General features: G+C 49.9%; 6 protein-coding genes across 6 annotated transcripts; 3 read left to right on the top strand and 3 right to left on the bottom strand.

The window, feature by feature from the left end:
• Window positions 1–1,996: 1,996 nt before the first annotated feature.
• SCP_1800850 (hypothetical protein) lies at window positions 1,997–2,980 on the bottom strand (the record flags this gene model as incomplete). The annotated part of the gene is made up of 2 exons (XM_027765175.1): window positions 1,997–2,833; window positions 2,897–2,980. 2 exons carry the CDS (start codon window positions 2,978–2,980, stop codon window positions 1,997–1,999), a joined length of 921 nt encoding a protein of 306 aa, XP_027620976.1.
• A 4,295-nt stretch (window positions 2,981–7,275) lies between these two features.
• SCP_1800840 (hypothetical protein) lies at window positions 7,276–7,618 on the top strand (the record flags this gene model as incomplete). The annotated part of the gene is made up of 2 exons (XM_027765174.1): window positions 7,276–7,519; window positions 7,596–7,618. 2 exons carry the CDS (start codon window positions 7,276–7,278, stop codon window positions 7,616–7,618), a joined length of 267 nt encoding a protein of 88 aa, XP_027620975.1.
• A 957-nt stretch (window positions 7,619–8,575) lies between these two features.
• SCP_1800830 (hypothetical protein) lies at window positions 8,576–9,988 on the bottom strand (the record flags this gene model as incomplete). Its single annotated transcript, XM_027765173.1, has 4 exons — window positions 8,576–8,713; window positions 8,766–9,167; window positions 9,225–9,694; window positions 9,754–9,988. The coding sequence occupies 4 exons, from the start codon at window positions 9,986–9,988 to the stop codon at window positions 8,576–8,578; spliced, it is 1,245 nt and encodes a 414-aa protein (XP_027620974.1).
• A 1,568-nt stretch (window positions 9,989–11,556) lies between these two features.
• On the top strand, window positions 11,557–12,347 carry SCP_1800820 (hypothetical protein; the record flags this gene model as incomplete). The annotated part of the gene is made up of 3 exons (XM_027765172.1): window positions 11,557–11,690; window positions 11,743–11,911; window positions 11,973–12,347. The coding sequence occupies 3 exons, from the start codon at window positions 11,557–11,559 to the stop codon at window positions 12,345–12,347; spliced, it is 678 nt and encodes a 225-aa protein (XP_027620973.1).
• A 4,185-nt stretch (window positions 12,348–16,532) lies between these two features.
• On the bottom strand, window positions 16,533–17,393 carry SCP_1800810 (hypothetical protein; the record flags this gene model as incomplete). Its single annotated transcript, XM_027765171.1, has 1 exon — window positions 16,533–17,393. The coding sequence occupies one exon, from the start codon at window positions 17,391–17,393 to the stop codon at window positions 16,533–16,535; it is 861 nt and encodes a 286-aa protein (XP_027620972.1).
• A 665-nt stretch (window positions 17,394–18,058) lies between these two features.
• SCP_1800800 (Uncharacterized transporter) lies at window positions 18,059–21,363 on the top strand (the record flags this gene model as incomplete). Its single annotated transcript, XM_027765170.1, has 14 exons — window positions 18,059–18,069; window positions 18,120–18,170; window positions 18,220–18,638; window positions 18,691–19,048; window positions 19,102–19,704; window positions 19,756–19,947; window positions 20,001–20,040; window positions 20,098–20,148; window positions 20,207–20,608; window positions 20,656–20,829; window positions 20,888–21,060; window positions 21,121–21,211; window positions 21,266–21,306; window positions 21,357–21,363. The coding sequence occupies 14 exons, from the start codon at window positions 18,059–18,061 to the stop codon at window positions 21,361–21,363; spliced, it is 2,613 nt and encodes an 870-aa protein (XP_027620971.1).
• Between the last annotated feature and the right edge of the window lie 302 nt (window positions 21,364–21,665).

Raw genomic sequence — 21,665 nt, 5'->3', positions numbered from 1 at the left:
GCAGGCAGCATGTCTGGGTCCATGTAAGGCCTGGGTGCAGAATGCAGCGATGACTCTGCAGTGGAAGCCATAGCATCAGCAACTCGCTCATCAAGCTCATGTAGATGAGTCTCGCAACATTCAATACTAGCCAGTTGGGCAGTGAAATTCTTCTTGCTTGTGCGTTCAAAATGGGTCTTTGACCTTCGATGTTCAGTTTCACTCTCATATCATACTATGCATCAGTTTTCATCCATCCAGCGTGAGTGAGGACCTACAATCTGTGTGGTGTAGGAATCGGTGGTGCCATAGGTGTGAATATACCAGGGGTAATCACCGAAGGAATGGAGCTTAAACATATCCATATTGAATTCCTTCTTCGCTCTACCTATCGAGGAGTCTGCTGTAGGCTGTCGAATTCCACCTATGGTGTTCACCGGAGGAGCTCTGGAGCTCATGTTTTTGGCAGCATGTCATACACGGGCAGCAGTCTCCCTCGGCAGTTCCTTAGTCTCAAAATCCTGGCAGGTGACCGCTTGGAAATGCTGCAGAATCTGCCCGAAGTCAGCAGTCACCACCTCCACAATGCTGACAGTGCGCTCCATATACATGCACAGCTTGTGCAACCCATGGAGGTATGCTGCAGTGAACAGAACATCGTGCACAATTTCATTATGTGGGCTCGGCAATAGCCCTTTAAAAATGGGGATGATGCACTAAACAAGTACAATAAGTGTGAAGACAAACAACACACTGGGTACAGAATAAGATGACTGGCCTGCAATATATCTTCGTAATTGTGGGCAGCAAGTTTCTTGAACTCGGAGACATTGGAATCGAACTGACGGATTGTATCACGCCCAAAAATGGGTACTTGACGAAACCTGGCGAGTGTTCAGTACCGAAAGGGAACCAATTGATTGCGACTCACCGTGCATCAAATTTCTGCACCTTGCCACCCTTTGCGGCAATCAGAATTCTAACTAAATGCATCACTATTGCCTTCCATACTCCGATCTCCCACTCGTGCAAGAGGTCTGGCAGTAAAATCACAAACAAATTCGTCAGAAACTCGGCCAATCTTTCGGCGAAAGCATTCTGTTGATGAACATGAGCAACTGTGGCCATACATGCATCTAGTGATTGCACGTACCTCAGTTGGTACCCAAGACTCTGCCTGAAGGAGGTTCTCAACTGCTGTACTGTTGACTGCAAACCCGAGCTCGTAAATAAACCTGCATGCTTGTGTGACCTTTCACCATCGATCTTCATCATCAACACGCCTATGCATCTGCCATTGTCGCATGTCCGCCGCAGTGCCTAGCTGATTAATCTTCACCTTGGGAATCATACATCGTGGGCACGGGCAAGCTCCCATGTCACGAACAGTTGCCAGAAGCACCCTGATGATACAATATTAGAATTGCTTCCCTAGAAGCAATAAGACACACACTTTTCTGGGTAATCTGCTGAGTAAGTGAATAGGCGCAGATACAGCTGTCGCAGGATGCCATCTCCACACATCACAACAATACCATGATGGCATGCTTCTTCGAACCGGTCTCCCAGGAGCAATTTCCAGATGGCATGCATGAGCTCTCGATGGCAATGAGTGAGTAACTGTTTTGATGGCTCTTTACCAAAATGTGTGTAAATGAAATCCTGTACATTATCAGGCAACTGGACTGACATCTTAGCACTCTCGTTTTGCATCAATGATCCTGGAGCTCACCTTTGGGATGTATGCAATATGATGGCAAGTGCGTGAACTTGGCTTACCACGCTCATACTTGGACTGGTTCCCAAACAGTAGATATATAGGCCATAGTGATGCATTCCCGAACTCTGCAAGATGAGTAGAATCGGACCACAGCATCATCGCAGCGATAGCTCATGGCAACTTGCACCCAGGCTCAGGCGGACTCGACTGTAAATCAAGATGCATCTGGTGAAAGACAGCAGAAGAGTACAATTCACCGTACACCTCTTCTTCTCATGCATCCATGCCAGACGGCTGTCAAAGGAGTGTGTACAGCTCAAAGTGGAACGTTGCTGCTGCTGTGCTCTCGAATACAGCCCGAGTCACCTCTTCCAGGGGGCAGTAAAATATTCCTGAAATCTTGAAATCTGCAGGAGGCACGCCCCTTTGCCCCGAAGGTATGCTGATCACTACCAATGTCTCGCGCCACCCGTCTCGTGCATTGAAGATCGTGCTAGGCCCGCTATCGCCAAGTTGATGATCTATTATGTCCCACTTGGTACCGACCAGGTCCAAGACAGTAAACCGTGGGTTTGAAAGCACGGCAAGCAGATCCTTGAAATCGGACTTCGACTTTGTCATACTTCCATTCCAATACCACCATCCAAGTAGATATGATGACTTATTTGGATATGGGCCAAATAAATGTGGTGCTGGTGACAGTGACGCAATGGTGTAATCATCGGATTCATCCCTTGGAGCCTGTCCAATCACTAGGTTCTCCACCGACACTCCATCATCTGGATCTCGCAGAGGGACATGCAAGTACTGATGGACCAGGCTGAATGAATTGGGCAGGCTTCTGACCAGGTTTGGCATGTACAGCTCGGACACTGGTGTCCCGAGCGGTGCACTTGTGGGCTCTTCGCCTAGCTCGCGCATCTCCTCTGGTTGCGACATGCATGTAGGTCCTTCAGGTATCACATCACGATAGCGTGCAGGAAGCTGGTTGCAATTGGTACGAATGGGACGTCCAGATGAAGTGAGCAGTGGAGGAATGGGCAGGGCTTCAATTGCCTGCACTTCTGCAACATTTGCGTCAATCGGCGAAGTGAATTCCTCCGCTACTGGTGTATTGGCCTCCATGTGCATGTCCTGAGAGATGTGATGGAAGTTGTGAATCAGTAAGAGAGCTAGCCACTGAATGCGTGCACATACTGATAAACCTAGCACTGCAGCAGGCACTTCATGCATGCCACTGGGTCCTGCAACACCTGTGCCCGAGGGTGGGCCCAGCAACATCTGCTGGTTCAGCAGGCATTGCCTTTTTCGCGGTGGTCCTGCTGCCATCCGAGCTGCGTGCACCTCGTCCAGTATGGCACTTTGGTAAGTAATGTAGGTCTGGCATCAATTTTGGTGTCGTTGCAGGCCACCTTCGCTTGTGAAAGAGCTGTGACATATACACTTGTGTGGAAGGGACATTGGGATGGTCAAAAACAGAGAAGGTCAGGATCTGTCAAGACTTCTATAAATTGAGACACACCTACTACACAAGCGCTCGGTCACATAGCTCAGCCGTAGCACTGCTCGATCGGCGGAAATGGAGACATGCAATAACACGTTTTCGTCCGTTCACAATGAGAAAATTTTACGGTTAATTGGCCTCTATTCAGTACGTGCTGTACTCATTGGTGCTAATATACTGCTGAATGCTTGGCGGCAGGTTCAGCAGCAGAATCAGAATTTGAATGAGCCCACGGAAATTATGCATTACTCACACTACATAGTACCTTGATGGCAAGACTTGAAAGCAGTCTCAAGTATTGGCACAAGGGAGGAGACTGGATGGTGTCCTGCTCTCATCCAAGTCATCGAGAGGAACCACACCACCTGCTTGGGGCTCTGAGCCATTTAAGGTAAGTTTCCGGTTCGCTGAGACACACTCGCTGAACTCAAGCAACGGCCAGCGGCGACGATATCCTTGCCAGATAACGGCTCCGGTGATAGAGATGGTCAGCGCTGATTGACGACCATCGGCGAGGCGGCAGCCTGTGCGTTCCAGATTATGCAGCGGTTGTCCTGGTGCCTGAGACATAAGACATGGTTAGCAGTGCACCTTAGTTGTGGGGTCTGATCGACGCCATGCAAGCCTGTTCCTTATTTAGAAGCTGTTATATACACTTGTAAACAGTCGCCACTCTTATCGACGTCTGGTCAACTCTACCTGCCTACACCAGACCTCGCCCAATTTCCTGATGAAGACTATGTCTGTTGTACGGCCTCTGTGCATCTCATAGGCTGATACTTAGTGCTCATCCCCAGTGAAAAACGCATATTCCAAGAACGAACCAAGATGCACCAGATCGCGGCTTGACTTGGACTATCGCAAGCGGTCAAACCAGATCTCACCTGGTCGAACACGTGCGAGACATCCTGTGATTTGACGCGTTGATCCTGTACCATGTCTCGTCTGAATTGCACTTTGCTCGACGTAAGGCCGCCATCTGTCGAATTTTGCCTGCACGCGTGTCTCGATTAGCTATATACTATATGTTGTACTTGTGCCCAGTGTACTTGCACTTATATCATCTCTTTGCACCCACACCGAGCTCATCATGTGACAGAGACATGGACGCGTCACCGTACTCATATCGCCACCACATCTGTGCTCTTGTCCTCCTGCATCCAGTCGCTCTGACCTCCAGAGCACGATGCTTATTATACCGGCCGATTACTCTCACTCAAGCTCATCCAACAGCTCCATGAGAGCACCCACCCCTCGCGTACTAAAGACACCGCCGCGGGCGAAGACGATGCAGCGGTAAGCTCGAGCTTCAAGAAGCCCATCGTCAAGGCACCGCCAAAAGCATGCACACTGCAAGCTCAAGACGCCGATTTTATATGCGGCCAAAGACACTGTCGAGAAGTGGCTCAACAGCCTTCTCTGCCTCAATGTGATGGTCATGCCAAGCTCGAGTGCGCACAGCTGCCCACACCCTGCACAGTGCGAACTGTTCTACATCTCATTCCCTGTCTAATCTCGCAGCAGTTCCGGGAGAACAAGTTTGCACTGCTTTCTGGTGCACGCGTGGTGCGCATTGCGACACATCCGGACTATGTGAATGTGTGTTCGTCTTCCTGACTGTAATCCTCTGATGTGCCCCTATTGACGAGGTATGGTGACAGTTTCTGTGTCAGGCATCCAGGCACTTGAAATGTCCTTAAATTTACTTATCAGATGGTCAAGAGACCCCCTCTGGTGTACTTGCAGCATTGCTGCTGATTACGGTAGTAAGTACTGCCTGCTTTTCTACGTGCAAGTGTGGATCATGTTATGCTAATCTTCCGATAAGAAGGCAATCCAATACTATCCACATTCATTGAGATCCCCATGATCTTTCCATCTGCGCCTTCAATTGGGGGGCACTGACTAGCCCCTCAATCTCAAGCGGCTGGGCACGGTACGCGCACCGCATTCCAGGCTCCAAAGCCAAATGAAGACATCCGAGCAGTCCTGTCCGTGCACCACATTCGCTGATTCGCGACCCTGACATGCACGATAGACATGACCCGCATCGAGAAGTTGAGAAGTGGGGGGATGGGGCAAGTTAGGATGACCAGGTGAGTACAAGGATGTGGATGCGGACATGGCACATCGACTTCTGGCACATATACCGGGAAATATGGGGTCAGAGAATCAATATTTGGGTGCGCAGCGGGGGGGCACATGGACCGAGCGAGGACCGAGCGCACCGAGGCGATCATCTTGCACTGCGAAAGGTTTGTTTGCAGCGTCCAAACCCCCCCCCCCCCTGTAGCAGGCTCCGCGGTCACACATCTCTCTTCCAATGACCCCGACTAATGAGCTCGCCGGGCCTTTATGCACACTTCGAGTGCGAGAAGCCGTCTGGATGACCTCGACTATCCAGTCAGCCTGAGCATGAACAGCTGTGCTTGCACTGACTTTGTAGCGGACCTCTCTACCTTATCTCATTTTTTATCTATGCTATGACACATATTCACTAACTCTACTTATATTACAGGTGTTGGGCAGCATCCAGGTGTGAAAACGGGGACGACGGTGAATGCAGGGAGTGCAGATGTGTGCGATTGCGCGGGTGCATGCATGGGCAGGGGGATGGGCGTGCGCGTGCATGCAGGGGTGTGTAGGTGCGAGGGCGGGGGTATGGGCAGAAGTGGGGGTGGGGGCAGGAACGGGGGTGGGGGTGGAGGCAGGGGTGAGAGCGGGGGTGGGGGTGTGAGCAGAGCAGGTCGAAGTAAATTGCGCGATGTCGCAGGAGCTCGCACGATGGCGAGGGTGCTCACACGATGTCGAGTGTAGTCACAGTGTATTAAATCACGACAATACAATTATTATACAGCAGCTTAATATTCAACTAGATGCAAAATGCCTCGATTCTCCCGCTTGGCACTGTGCTAGCCTGCGACCACGTTTGATTGGGCTCGCGCAAGATCGCATATAGTCCAAATTTTCACGGCTGGTCGCAGCTGGTTACAGCCACGACCTCGTGCGACTTGCTGCGATCTCACAATATGCATTTTCCACTGGGGCTCATCATTCAGTTTCTGGTGCTTAAATTTCAGATGTACCACAGTTGAACATTTATCATGGGATTTGAACCCAAAAATAAGCAGAACGTGAGAAAGCCTTATATCCTTCATCCCTCCTGGATGGGTCATCCACCTCGTGAAGCATGGCAGATAGACATCCTCTGTCTATGGAAACAGAGACTAACATGCTCTGTCGGCACACCTTTGTTTGGCCATGCTGCTTTAGCTGATGTCAAGACCCTGAGTACCTTGGGTGGTTTTAGTTTAGTGATGTGAAGTATTTGTAAACAGCTATGGCATATATTTGAAGTGCACATTTCTCTGCACAGAGGTCTAAGAGCACAGCAGGAGCTGTGCTCGCGCGCAAGAGAAACTGGATATTGTATTCATAAGATGCATAGTAAAAGTGAAGAACTGCTCGTCGGTCACATTCAGTTTGCCGAGCTGTGCAAAGGTGAGGGGAGCCCGATCGAGCACATGGGTTGTAAGTGATGCTCGAGCTCAGTGCAATGTTCTTTCCACTGTGGATGCCTCCAATGGTTCGCTCGAAGGGAGAGCACACAGCACCCACAGTTCACAAGTCTCCCCACCGAAGCCAGCTCTCGTGTGATCGGTGATGGATCTCCAGTAGGTGAGGTCTTGCGCCTATGTCCACTGTTCGAAGAGATGTGATGGTGAGCCATTGCGGCTTGTCTGAGACGTAGGTATCCTCGATTTGCCAGGATGGACAATATACTCACCTCATTCTGTTCGCTTAGACCCAAATTTCATCGTCGTGCATGCAAAGTGGGATGACGTGGTGTGCAGCATCAGTTATTGTTGATTCATTCCAGCTACGGGACCCTGAACTCACTAGAACTCAACTGCATTGATCAATGTACTTGCCCACTGTTGAGTGACAGTAATATTTTCACGGCTGCCCACTCACCTTCCCTGCCTGGGCTTGTACTTCGTCATCTGTGATGGATCTATAAAGTCCCGCTCAGTGTTCGTCCTTCATGGATGTACCCCGCCCTTCTCTCGCCATGTCTGCTCCTCTCAAAGATGCGCAGCTCTTTTCCCTCATGCTCGCGACTGCGTTCTGTATCCTAGGCATGAGCGTCGGCATCGATGCCCTGGTCAAGTCCATGCGGCAGAAGAACAAACTCCGCCACAGCACAGCTGCCGGCGTATCCGTGTCCATTGACACCTCCGACATCTTCAACTCGGGCGTTGTCAACACCGTCATCTGTGCCCTCCTCACCACCCTCATCTCTGCCTCTGCACGCCGTGCATCCTCCTCTTCCTCTCCGTCTGGCTATTTGCCACCCTCATGCCCTTCACCGACTTCGTCGCAAATTGCCAGGCCAAGGTCTCCACCTAGTTTGACGGCATCGCCTTGTCCCAGAGCATCATCCAGGCCGTGCAGGTGCAGAGCGGCATCACCGGCATCTACCACAAGATTTTCCACAGTGAGTGGCTGCACCCCCTTCACTGGTGCTGAGGTGAGCATCTCTGCTGCAGTCTGCCTCACAACGGTCTTCTCATGAATCGTGTTCCTTTTTGGCATGTTATCCATGGGCTTTTTGTACGCCACGGAGTGCAGTGCTGACTGTGCACTTTATCCACTAACCTGCTACATCCCGACGAGGTCTACAGGCCGTACTGCTTCAGGCCCCATGGTCAATGCCTGAGCCTCCTGGGCAAGATCTCCACAGGTGCAGCATGTCCACGAAAGGGCCTTGGACGCAGAGGTTCCCCTGAGCCCTCATGCGACTGTGAGATCGCCTGAGTGTTCGTGCCCGCGCTTAGCACACTCTGACACTGTCTCGACGATCATTGGGCTGTCATCTTTCGGTTTCATCGGCATCTCCACCAGAGGCACCGCTCGGTGTCGGGACCCTGGACGCTGTCAAATGGGAGGCCAAGGAGCTTACCAAGTATCCCTGTGCATGTTCCACACCACGCGTGAACTGTCTAGATGCACCTGCACATTCCTTGGCTCGGTGGGAGCTGTCGAGTCGGTGTCAATACGTTATGTGCTTTTCTTGCTGCTTTGGTTGTTGCTGCTCACTGCCTGCAGGTCATCTCATCGCAAAGCATGGAATCGCAGTTCGCGTTGGTGTCGGTCCTCTGCGGAGGCCTTGGAAAGGGTTCTGTGCATGGTCCGACACTGTCATCATTATCCTTCTCGCGGTCGGTCAATGTTCGCCCCATGTCCCACTACACAACATGCGGTGCAGTACACGGTGCAGGGTGCATCGAGGCTGCTGTGTAGACTCATCCACTCTAACATATCTTTCATCATTGCCCTTCACATATGCTCTTCTCGCAGTCAGTCGATGTTCACTCCAGGTCTCCAGAACCATGATCTGTAGGTAGTATCTCCGTAGAAGCACCAGCAGTGGATAATGAATTGACTGCACCCGCAGGAACATCGATTCCATGTGGCTGACTCGTGACACGCGGTACTGCACACTCGGCCTTGGGTGAATCAGATTGATGTTTGCAGTAGGCCAGTTCACAACAAGCGCACCTGGTTGACAGGGCCACTGCCTCTCATGCTCTCGGCCTTCTCCTTCTTCTGTTGCTTCTCTGCCCCTGTCAGGAACCCCATCTCGATTTCCTCCTCATGCATGAGATACTTTCGGTAGACGTCATTCGGGATATGCAGGAGTATGTGTACACCCCTTCCAGCATGGAACTTGATGACCCCCTTCTTGTCAGGCTTGAAAAAATCCCGAGCAATCACGTTTTCATCAGGAATCAAGAGCTCGAGTTTTTCCCAGTCCTTGTCATGCAGAATGAGGTCACCGGGGTTGAGTGTAAATCTGCAGGAATACTTCAGCCACCGCATATATAGCAGCTGAAAACATTTCATCTTCAAGGCCGTTGTGCTGATGTGAACATCAACATCGCTGATTGTATTGTGTAAATCCTGATAGATAATGTGCCGTCAGCAGAGTGGTTTAGTCAAACAGAGTGCCCTGCATACTCCAACGAGCTGGTGCTTGATCTTGCCCGCAGGCATAATCACCAATGATATGCGGACAACAATCAGCTCAATACTGCTTGCATACGCCTTCTGCTGAACTTGCTTGTGTTGATCATTATACAGAAGGTGGTTCATAGTGTAGCCAAAAGGCACGGGATGTGTGAGAAGAGGAGGGGCCATGACACCTGCTCCCGGCATTACAATGACAGGGCCCGGAGTGACACGAACAGCAGGGACCTGCACGCTGGCTAAACCCCTGAGCGCGATACCCAACGGTTGCACCGCTGCTCTGGAATCTATTGGAGAAATATTGTCAATGTCGTCGGAGAGCTGGGAGGAAAGCAGAGTCTGACTTCCACGCTGCGCAAGAGCAATCTCACGATGGATATTTGCAGCATTCTGAGCTGGATTAACTGCTGATATTTGATCATTGCCCCTCGAACTCCCAGATTGCAGGTGTCTGGGGTCATCTGCAGAGTGATATCCTCAGAACTTGGGATGACAAATGTGTAAATAAATGGAGCCTTACCTCGACGTCGTGTTCCAGTTTTGCCCAAGTAGTAGTTCTGACAGCTCTCACACACGAAGCAGCCCTCCACTTCCCTGTCATTACTATGGATATAATAAAGAGGGGTCCCGGGCGGGAAGTAGGTCTGCTCGCACTCAGACTGAGCACAAATGACCGCTTTTCTGCCATTTTGACAAGAGAAATCTGCAGCCAAGGAGCCCTCCAGATAGGGACCTTGGGAATTCCCCTGTTCCATCTATCGCATAGGCAGGAGATGATGGTAGAGGAGAGGAAAAATGAGCGGCAATTATTTCTGTCTGCGTACCATCCGCAAAAAGAAGAAAAACATATTTTGCGAATTGACTTTTTTGACAGAAATCCACCGCATCGACTGCTACACAGTCAAGGCCTATCAATTGATGCATATATATTCGCCCCCTCAACTAATTACTGAGCTGATGCTTCTGTACAGTGGTGCTGAAGTTATTAAGACTTCAGTGTGACTCAGCCGAAGTTAAACTCACCGCGTCACGCCAGAGTCCTGAATTGAACTAAACCCGATGCTCAAATTGAACTAAATAATATCTCCGCTGACATTAACATTCATTAACACTCCTCCTGCAGCTCGCAAATGAGCACTTGCTTGGTGACCATGCCTAACCAGCATAAACCATTGCGTAAGCAGTTTTCTACCAGCCGATTCACCTGGTTGCTTACCTGATTTTACCCATCTGGTATGTTAGCTCCTGAGGATGAACTCAGACCATTGGTTGAATATTACTTCGACTTGCTTCTCGATGACAATCAAGTGCTGGAGAATGTCAGAGACCACATTGATACATCAAAGTACGGATTCAGGTATCCATCACATTCGCTCGGCAAAGCCCCGGAGTTCGATTTCTGATCCAAATTGGCAGCCTGTCGTCGCTCAAGAAATTGAGAAAGAAATGCATCAGGAAAACCCCACTTTTCCTTAAGAGAACACTTATATAACTTAAATGGACTTATAGTCCTTATTTAAGGGCATAAGGACAAAAAGGGCCTAAGGCATATTCCCTGAGTGTCTGAAATTCGACTTATTGAGACTTATTTCAACACTTATGGACTTAGATAAGGGTTGTCAGACCCCAAAGTCTAAATAAGTCCCTAAGAAAAAGTTGGGTTTTCCTGATGTGGGGATTGAAGAGTACACGTCAACAGAAGCATACATTCGAGACCATTCAGACAGCAGTCGCCAAGATATGAAAACGATTTCCGAAGATGGGTGCTCGAAAAATGGTCATGGTGTTGAAACAAGATTATAAGATGAGAGTACCTGAGTGCGTCCACCCATGATTAAGATCCTGCTGTGTTTCCATTGACCATCTGATCTTCAGAGATATGCTCCGGGACTACTTCAGGATCACAGAACCTGCCACCGTGAATGAACACAAAGCAAAGCACTTCAAGCGGAAGCGATTTTGGTCAGCAGGTGTCAATGACATCTGGACATTTGACCAGCATGACAAGTGGAAACGATTTGGTTTATTCTTGCATGTTGGTGTTGAGCCTTATGCCAGGTGCATTCTCTGGTTAAAAATTTGGTGGAACAATCGGAATCCTCGACTGGTGGCTCATAACTACCTTGAAGCGGCATGAAAGGCAGGAGGTACGTCAATATTGCAATGAAGCTGTAATGCACAGTAGCACCCATATTCAATTTCAGGCATCCCAATGATTACACAGAGTGATCCGGGCACAGAGAACTTCAGCACTGCTAACTGTCACACAGAGATTCATCATTAGCTAGATCCTTCACTTGAAGGTACCCTGCAACACAGGTGGATGTGGAAGGGCTCGAACGTCAAGCCTAAGATCATTTGGATGGTCTTGTGTCGTGGCTGGACACCAGGGTTTGAGACCATTCTAGATGAAGGGCTCAATCAGGGTCTCTACGATCCTCGCAATGCACTGGAGAAGTCACACCCTTTCTCTCCACTGTCTAGATATATAGACTGACCAGTTCTGTAGATTGGTCTTCATCTATCTTGCTATATCGTGGCTGCAAGCCGAGTTGGATGCATTCATGAAACGACTCAACAGTAGCCCCCGACATGCAGATAAAACCAAGATTCTACCTCACAGAATCCCTGATCTTATTACAGCGAAACCAGAAAAATACAATACTCGGGATTTTAAGGTCTAAGTCATGTCTTAATACAAGAGAAAGTCGCACCTCCTAAGATCTGTCCCATCACCAGATCCTTGTGCCCTCAGAGCTCCTTGACGAGTTTGAGCTGAGATGGGCACCTCCTGATCATCCAATTTTCCAGCTCACACTGCCAGAATTTGTAGCGCTCTCCCGACAACTTTACGATGGACTCAGACAACCGGCAGTGTCCTCCGATACGTTCTGGGGTGTCTACAGTGCACTCCTCCACACTTTTCATCAGCTACCCTTTCTCCCCAATTTTGCGGCATCTGTGCAAACACAAATGGACAGGGATCCTGAAGACTTTGTCCCTCTGCTGCTGAACCTTGCCGAATTGCCAGCATTCTCAGAGGACGAGGGGGAAGAGGGAGAACCGGATGTTCAAATTTTTGCGGACTTCTCAGATGAGGAGAACAGTGGGTAGCTTATGCTTTCATGAAGCCAAATATCCAGTAAATTGATCCTAGTACATGATCATGCTTCAGAAAACATCCTTGACTAATGTTGATCTCAGTTGCACTTCTCACTGGCAGAGCACTGCAGATGTGAAATGGCGGTGACGGCACAACCTCTGCCAATTGATCCACCGGGTGCACCTGCCGAATCGCGCATACTGCTCTCTGCCCTGCGCCACTCCTCTAACTGCCACCTTGTCACTACCTGTAACTCCTGCCACCTCTAACTGCCACAACTCTTCAGACCTTGCACTTCTAAACACCACAGATCTCGTGCAGGCGCATCTTGCAGCTTCTGGACACACTGGACCTTGTTATGACTGAGTGCCATATCAGTCTCAATCAATCAGCCACGAGAAGGTGGCTCAGAGCTCTCATCAAAGTCTCGCACAGGATCAGCAGTGGGTGGTAGAATGGGAGAGACTTGCCAAACAATACAAGAGCGATCTCGAGGCCACTCAGTCCCTGTTGGATGAAGTACAGCAGGTGCACTTGCGGCTTGACGGTGAATATCCCACAGAGTGAGACACAACACGGAGGAACACCTGGACAAGGTAAGTTTGGCCATGAAAGTACGTCTGTCTTTCGTGCTAACAGTGTGTCTGAGCAAACTGCCCGATCAGACCGCTACACTTGAAGCTTGAAGGACAGCTTGTGCATTTGCAAGCTGAAGTTGACCAGGCGAAGAAGGCTGTGGCACCTCGTGTGCATTACCAACAAAATGGACATGCTCACCCCGTATGACATCCGGAATCTCATGCCAGCACTGTCTACAGTCGGACAGATACACCCTCAGCACTCGGTGGGTCTATGGCAAGGGCCACGATGCCGAGGCAGACCTCAATATGGGACTCAATTCATGCCAGTGGTGCCCAAGGCTCAGCACTCCTCGCCATTTTATAATCCTTAAATACCATCACCAACACCGAGCAATGCCTCTGCCGGACCTACCCTCGGGAACAATGGCTGGGGTGTGAACTCTCGTATGACACTGCACCGCGCGCCCCCACTACGCTGCCTCCCATGCCCGTGCGACGTCACCACCTCATCCCACCAGGTGTGAGGGCACCGTCACTGTCTCTTGCGCTGTCACCACCACCATCGCTGTCAACGTCTTTGGCCATGTCACTACCACTGTCGCTGTCACTGTCTTTGGCCATGTTACTACTACCGTCGCCATCACTGCCTTTTGCCCTGTCGCCACCGTCACCGTCCACCAATCCTACCTTTCCCTCTGCATCTCCGCGCTCTGACATCACTGCCGCACCCCGTCTTTTGCCCTGTCACCACCACCATCACCATCCACTGCTGTCACTGCGGGAGCACCATTATTGACTGTCACCACCGTCATCACCCGGGCTATCATCATCCTTGTGCCCTCTCACCACTATCCTCCGTCATTACTGTCCTTCGCGATGTGATCTGCCATGTAATCCCCATCAGGTGCATGCCCGTTTGTGCTATGTCACCACCACTGTCACTGCTCTTCGCACACCGAGGTCATTCCCGCCGTTCACACCCCTATCGCCACCACTATCCACCAGCCTTCGTGAAGCCCACCATGAAGTCACTAGCTGTTTCATCACCACTATCCGGCGTGATCCCAAAGTGACACAGCAAAGTCTTCCACCTGCCTGATATCACTACTACCACTGTCATTCTTTGTGAAGCGACCCACCTGTCATCCCCATGAGGCATGAGATAGCTTCTTTTTGTGCCATGTCATCACCTCATCCTGATAGCTCCTTGCACGGTCAATGTGAAGCCACCCGCAGCTGCCCATCTAGCCTCCTGCTCGAGCCCATGACCACAGCACCTCGCAGCGGCCCACTACCACCCATTCTAACCTCTCATTTCTCAGTGACCCGCTCACGGCACGCGCCTGTGAACCCGTGTCACCGCGTCCTCACCTTGGTGCCCGCCACGTCGTGATTCTCTCCCATCTCGATCCTGTCATTCCCCCCAAGTCATTGCACAGTCTTCATTAATTGTCAGATCCTCGTTCTCTCAGCATCGTGACGTGTCTGTATCTCGCGTCATGTCCATGAGGCTACCGCACGCTTCGTGGTGCTCCTGCTAATTCACCCAGACCTCCTCTGGACATTTTTGAGCTAATCCTCTCGCATCCAGGGCATCCGGAGCATCGATGAGGCTACTGCTTGGTGACACGGCGCCCTTTGGCGGCCTTGCTTCATTCACCCTGACTTCCTCTGAACGTTTTTAATTGGAGCTTCGCACACCGGCGAGGCTTCTTGTGTCCGCATCCAGCACTTCTCGTGTCCAGTGCTTCCCATTCTGACCCGGTTAATACTATATTTCCTGTAACTCTGGCCAGTATAAATACATTAATGTGAAACATAGATTGAAAATGTGCACGAGCAAAAAGCGGGTAAAATGGAAATCCTGTGTGAGTCTCAAGGTACCTGGGGTCCAAATTGCTCGGCATTGATGCCGACGTGACTTGTTTGGCACAGGTCAGTCCATGGCAGAGCATGTCAGTCTCTGTTTCCATATCTGTCAGTCTGTCTATGGAATAATACCATGTTACTCAGAGCAAGACAATAAAGATGTGTTTTTGTCAGTCATTTTACATCTCCTGATGCACGCAGTCTGTTGGGAGCCTGTTGATCAGTTTCTAGTGAAGATCGCAAGGTATCCCACAAGACCTCTGTGCAATTCTGTCTCCTGAAAGGCTTTTCACAAATGGCCAAGCGAATTCTTCCAGGCCCATATCTGTATGCAACGAGAGAATCAGTGCCAATGCTGTAAGGTGAGCAATGTACTCATGAACTACGATAAAATGAGGAAAAGTAGATGACACACTTGATCTGCAAATACGAAGAAGCATCAGTAGACAGTAGTAAAAGAGTCTGGGTTACCTTTCGCAGATTCTTCACTAAAATGCCTACATCCTCCACCTGTTGGATATCTTTCAGGATGGCATCCACTTGTCATGACCAAAGTCAACCTCCACAGTGCCGAACTATCGACTTGAAGAGAACTGGTAACTACCCATCTCGCCTTGTCTCTCACCACCTGGGATCTGTGTCAATACTTGGTCATCAAGTTCAATTTGCCCACCTTTGAATGGGCCGGTAAGTAGATGGCAAAGAGCAGATCCTAGAGTGACTACATCAGGAAAAGTCAAATCTGCTTAGCCTCCTTATCTGCCTTAATAAGGAGAAGTAAGACAATCCTTCTTCTTATTCCTTCTTATTCTTCCTTATTTTCCTTATAAAGAGGAAAAAGAACAAATAAGGAGAAATAAGCAAAAATAAGGTGGGAGATTGCCTTATTTTTCCTTAAATAAGGCAATAAGGAGGTTAAGCAGATTTGACTTTTGCTGATGTAGTTACTCACCGTCATTGTGCACAGCTGGTAGAGATGCTGGGGTAAGTCAGTGCTCAGCGCTCAGCGCTCAAGCTTCAAAGCTTCAAGGTTGAAACGTTTACATCGTATTTATCTCCTGCAAGCAGGAGATACATCAACGTTATCGTGACAGCTACTTACCCCGCATCTGGATTGAAGTTGAGGTACGATCGGGATGGTGCATTTCCAAATTAGTAGGTGTAATGGATGCTTCCAAGCAGATTTTGACAGAAGTACGTAGAAACGAGCGCGAGAGGAAGTATCAAAAAGAACCCAAGAGTGCAACAAATGTCAGGAGAACAACCGGTGCTGTAGAACGAACACACCGTGACCCGCGATCACCCATGCCCCGGTACACTGCGACGAAGCACCCGACGAACATCCTTTTCCAATAGCGACATGTTCTTTGAACGGTCTCATCTTACTAGAATTGTATACGCAAAAACACATTCTGCGGGAACACGAACAGAAACCATTGGACTCCTGTAGCAAGAAAAGCTGCGCCACAATCGGGAAAGGGCTCAAGGACCGGGAGCTATTGAAACTGACAGGGCTTACTGCATCGCTGTATCAAACTCAATTATTATCCATGTCTACAATTATACCCGTGGCAAGGTGAGAAGGACTCACCAGTACGTGACAAGAACCATATCCAGTCAACGTTAGTGTAGCATGATCAGATGTGTATACACGCTACTTTTCAGAGGCACAATGAAAAAGAAAGTCTACGTTTGGCATCAGGACATCAGCAAGAGGCCAGTGCGTAAATGTGTCCAGCTGTAGACTCACCATCCTAAGTTTACTCCAAGGTAAGTCATGCCCTGTCCCGCAGATTTGAATTGCTTGCACGCCTCCTTATGCCTTGGCCAATCCTGCTTCTGACACTTCCTTGGCGGTGCACAGTAACTGGCTGACTTGCATTGCGAACAGAGTAATAACTTGACGTCGCCTTCAGGCTCTCTCCCACAGAACGTGCAGCATTTGTTGCCCAATCTCTTCCTCCGCTTGTCTTCTTTGTCCACGACGTCCCATATCGCCATGTCGGTAATTCCCCGTAGGACGAGCTTGCGGGTGGAATCAACTGCAAAGCGCACCGACATTCCGTCGTTGTCCTTAATATCAATGTTGCCACCGTGATCGAGGTACCACTTGAGGCCATCCGCCGCCCGCTCAACGAGACTTTTGTTCTGCGGTTGCCAAATCAAGGACATTTCATGCGCCGCCGTACCTCCGTACCGGTTTCTGTGATTTACAGAGGCACCGGCGTCATGTAATATTTGGCCATACTCGGTATCAAATGACGGTTTTGTCGAAATGGCATGGTACAATGCCGTAGAGCCCGAAAGGTCCGTACCGTCTACTGGAACTTCAGCCTCGGTGATGAGCCAGCGAGCAATCGCCAAATGCTTTGAACGGCAGGGCGAGTAAATGAGGGTGGACAGAAGGAGAAGGTTGTAAATTGGTACGCGCGTCGGACCCCAATGTAGGGCAAACAACTCTTTGGCTGCTCCTTCACGCGCCGCCTCTTCGGATCCAGCTCTGGATTGTATCCTAGAGACGCGATTGGCATAGTCGGCCTTGATACGTTCGAGTTCTCCCATCAACAGCATACCGCCGAATGAATCCAGGTCCCGGGACGGCTCCATGCTGTGCGAAGTGAAATATGTTCGCAGACGTTGCGACTCCACTCCTTTGAGCTGGTCATTGCTACGTGCACTCGAAGTCAGCAAAGTCAGCAACAGTGAGAAAATACATCACCACCACACACCTGGCTAACAGATCTTTCAAAGGCCTGGAGTAGATCAGCAAGTTAGACGAAGTCACAATACATAGGTTTTCGAGGGGCTTATAGATGGAGGGAGGTCGCGTACCTGCCTCCTCCTGTGTCCGCGTCGGCAGCTAATTGATGAAGCTTCGCTTGAAGAGAAGGGTCACTGAAATTCATGTCACTTGTTCGAACGAAACCTGAAAGCCTGACGTTGTGACGGGGCAGGGAGGAGGAAAAGCGCTCGTCCTGGGTTCTCTTATGGTAGTCTTACGGTTAATTACCTTCTGGGGCTTACGTAATGGCCAGTGCAGCTGTATGTAACGCATACCAATTCAGCTGCAAATTCGTCAGACCTTTACCTTCAGCATCCTGGAGCTTCTCAGACCTCAAGCCTGGCTTGGACGACTGTCGCATTGCGTTCCACTCAACACAGCTCTGAACTTGGTCACAATTAGTGACGCACACTCCAGCACGAATATTTCGGAGAACATTCCTCTAAGGGCGTTTCACCGTCCAAGTGGATTTGACGTCACAGCTTTTGCTATGAAATTCAGGTGTGTCCATCTCAGTTACGGTGTAGAGGACATATTTCATATGTCTCCAGTTCTTCCCTGAAGTTCAACGCAGTTGCAGAGTGGTGGGACGAATACATCGCGTAAGTATTCGTGTTATAACGGCCATGGTGCTGAACCGAACCTTTCAAGGTACGACACACTCAAGAAGTATGTTTACCAACTCGAGAAACAGCAGGCCGGAATCCATGACTCGTATCACGACCTCGAGGCGAATGAGGAGACTTCGCTGATAGGCGCCTCATCGTCCTTGTCTACCGATGCGGTTTTTACTCCTCTGCTTGATATGGAACTCAAGAAAATCTGTTCATTTTACGAGACGCAGGAGAAAGAGCTCATGACCGAAGTCGCGGCATTGGAACGCCTTGTCCAACAACAGGAGGAGGTTGGCCCGGACGCCGGACATCAATACATGAATGGCTCATTAGACGAGGATGACGAGGATGAAGATGACGACGACTTCGATCCCAACAGTCCGATGATCAGCAGGGAGCGCACACTCTCACCTGCTCGCCGTCGTCGCCACGCAAGATCTGTGAGTTCCGGCATAGGTGGGTCTCTCATGTTAACGTGCGCGAGCGCTCGAGACTCAGTTATGGGTAGGGAGCAATGCTAAACCTGATGCAACTGTGACTCGGAGGTATAGCATATCATCGAGTGATGACCACGCGGAACTGGAAGCGAGCATTGCTTCACTCCGGTCCACCGCGAACGAGCAAGCTGGTGGTCCCTCAGTATCCAGGTCACCGATAAACACGGCGACACGTAGCCTCGCGAACAAGTTCAACCGCTTACGAGACGCGGTGTCATCGTCGGACACAGTTTGGACAGCGAAGAACAATTATGCGCGGGACATCCAGCTGCTGTTCAAGCGGCGGATCACAAATCTCTACGTCTCGATAACATCGCTGAAGTCTTACGTTGAGCTCAACTACTCGGGATTTCGCAAGATTTTGAAGAAGTTAAACTATTCTCTCGTGCATTCATCATCTCCACTCACAGTCTTTATCCTAGGTACGATAAGGTCACAGAGAGCCATTTACAGGACCATTACTTGCATGACGTTGTCGAACAAGCGTCCCCGTTTACACAGGGCTCCAAGGACCGGCTAAACGCTACCATTAATCGGTTACTAGATCTCTACGCCAAGTGCGTCACGCGAGGTGATCATTTTACTGCTCAGAGACAGTTGAAGTTGCATCAGCGGGAGCACATCGCCTGGGAGCGCGACACTGTGTGGCGCCAAATGATTGGGCAGGCGCGGAGAGGCGAGCCAGACGGTGGGACGACTGCACTTGGTGGTGGTAGTCTTCTACTCGAACCTGAGCAAGGTTTACTCGACCTGAAGACACCGGCTGGCCGTTTGAAACTCACGGCAAAACAGCTTTACCTTGTTGTCTCCATCGTCGTTTTCGTCGTCCTGCTCAATGTGGAAACTGTGGAGGGTGTAGAAGCGAGTAGATGTCTTGCTGTCCTGGTCTTCGCCACTATCTTGTGGGCTACGGAGGCTATCCCACTCTTCGTTACCTCAATACTTGTTCCCTTGCTGTTGGTCTGTCTACGTACTCTCCGCTCTGCGAATGGGGAAGAGCGCTTAACCACACCCGAAGCCACTAAGTGAGCAGTCTGCTTGTCGTTATTTGAAGTGGTTCTCTTACACATCGTAAGGTACATCTTCTCGGTGATGTTTTCACCAACAATCATGTTGCTCATAGGAGGCTTCACTATTGCCTCGGCATTGAGCAAGACTGCGATTGATCGTGTGTTAATCACGAAGGTGCTCAGTTTTGCCGGTACGCGACCGAGTGTAGTACTTCTTGCTTTCATGTTCGTGGCGTGCTTTGCGAGCATGTGGATTAGGTATGCCGTTCTACCCCACGCCTCCCTGGGTAGATGCTCAACATACATAACAGCAACGTCGCTGCGCCGACCTTGTGCTTCTCCCTTATTCAGGTATGTTACAATATAAGCTAGGAATGTCATTCAGCTGATGAAATTACTGGCGTAAAGCCAATACTCAGAACCCTACCACCGAAGTCGTCGTTTGCACCGTGTTTGATAGTAAGTCATATTGATGCTTCATGAATAACTTCCGTATCACTGAACTGTTGTTACGCAGTTGGCTATCGCCCTTGCAGCCAATATTGGTGGCCAGAGTTCCCCAATTTCATCGCCTCAGAACTTAATCGCGCTCGCAGAGATGGACCCCCAATTAGATTGGGGAAAGTGGTTTATTGTTGCCCTGCCTGTCTCCGCCATCTCGATCCTCCTGATATGGGCCTTGCTCCTTGTGAGCTACCGACCGGCACGTTCGCCCGACGGCGAGGGCGAAATCGAAATCCGGGCGATACGTGGTACGAAGGAGAAATTTACGACAAAGCAATATTGGGTCTGCATCATCTGTGTGATCACCATTGGTTTGTGGATCTTCGAGCACTACCTGGAACCTATAGTGGGCGATATGGGCATCATTGCCATAATTCCCATTGTCGCCTTTTTTTCCACTGGTGTCCTCAAGAAGGCGCGTTATGAGTCTATGCTGCACCGTACTACGCTAACTTTGAGCAGGAAGACTTTGAGAGTTTCCTCTGGACGGTTGTCTTCTTGGCCATGGGTGGCATCGCGCTTGGCAAGGGTGTTACGAACAGCGGTTTGCTCCAGATAATGGACGATGGCATTCGTAGGCTCATCGACGGTCTCCCCTTCTACACCGTCGTTCTTGTCTTGTCATGCATCGTCCTGGTCAGTTTTCACGTCTTGACTGCTAGTAACTATGCTTATGCTGTTTATTGACCTGCAGGTCGTGTCCACCTTCATCAGTCACACAATCGCGAGCGTCCTACTTGTGCCCATCGCGAAGGAAGTAGGGAGCAACATGCCAGGCAATAGGCAAAATCTGCTGATTTTCCTCACTGGTCTTATTTGTTCAACGGGGATGGGAATGCCCGTGTCTGGCTTCCCAAACCAAACTGCGTAAGTGAACTGTATGATTAGTCTTATCTGCACCTTCCGCTGACAATGTCTCGCTGTCAGCGCAAACCAGGAGGACGATATGGGTCAATTGTACTTGACAAACGTCGATTTCTTGAAAAATGGTGTTCCCGCTAGCATTATTTCTATGCTGGTGCGTGCTAAACCTTCGATTTCCCTCTATCTTGCCGCTGAGATCTTTAGACAGGTCGTGGCGACTGTTGGCTTCCTGCTCATGGAGGCTATTGGGTACGTCGGTGCCTTTAATGCCTACATCACCATCCCTGACTTCTTTGCAGACTTTGACGCGGATCACAACGTATTTCCCCTACTAGTTCGTCCGCACTGCTTCTGGCACGAACATGTCGATCCGTGCAGTACATGCCTGTGCGATCGATTGGATTTTTACTGTACAACATACCTCATGACTTCTGCGGATGTGATATAGAGCATTGGCGCTGCCTATTATTATACCAAGGTGCGAAAAGAGAGCCCAAGAAGTATAAGCACATAGCAGAGAACAAGATGATTGGGATACATTGATGGTTCATGAAAGTGCGTGAAGGGTCGTGAGGTCGTAACGTAGTCGTGATAGTAAGCCGATCGTG

The sequence above is a fragment of the Sparassis crispa genome (genome assembly GCF_003851025.1).
Source record: "Sparassis crispa DNA, contig_000017F, whole genome shotgun sequence".
Taxonomy (NCBI): Eukaryota; Fungi; Basidiomycota; class Agaricomycetes; order Polyporales; family Sparassidaceae; genus Sparassis; species Sparassis crispa.
This window is presented reverse-complemented; position numbering and strand designations above follow the sequence as displayed.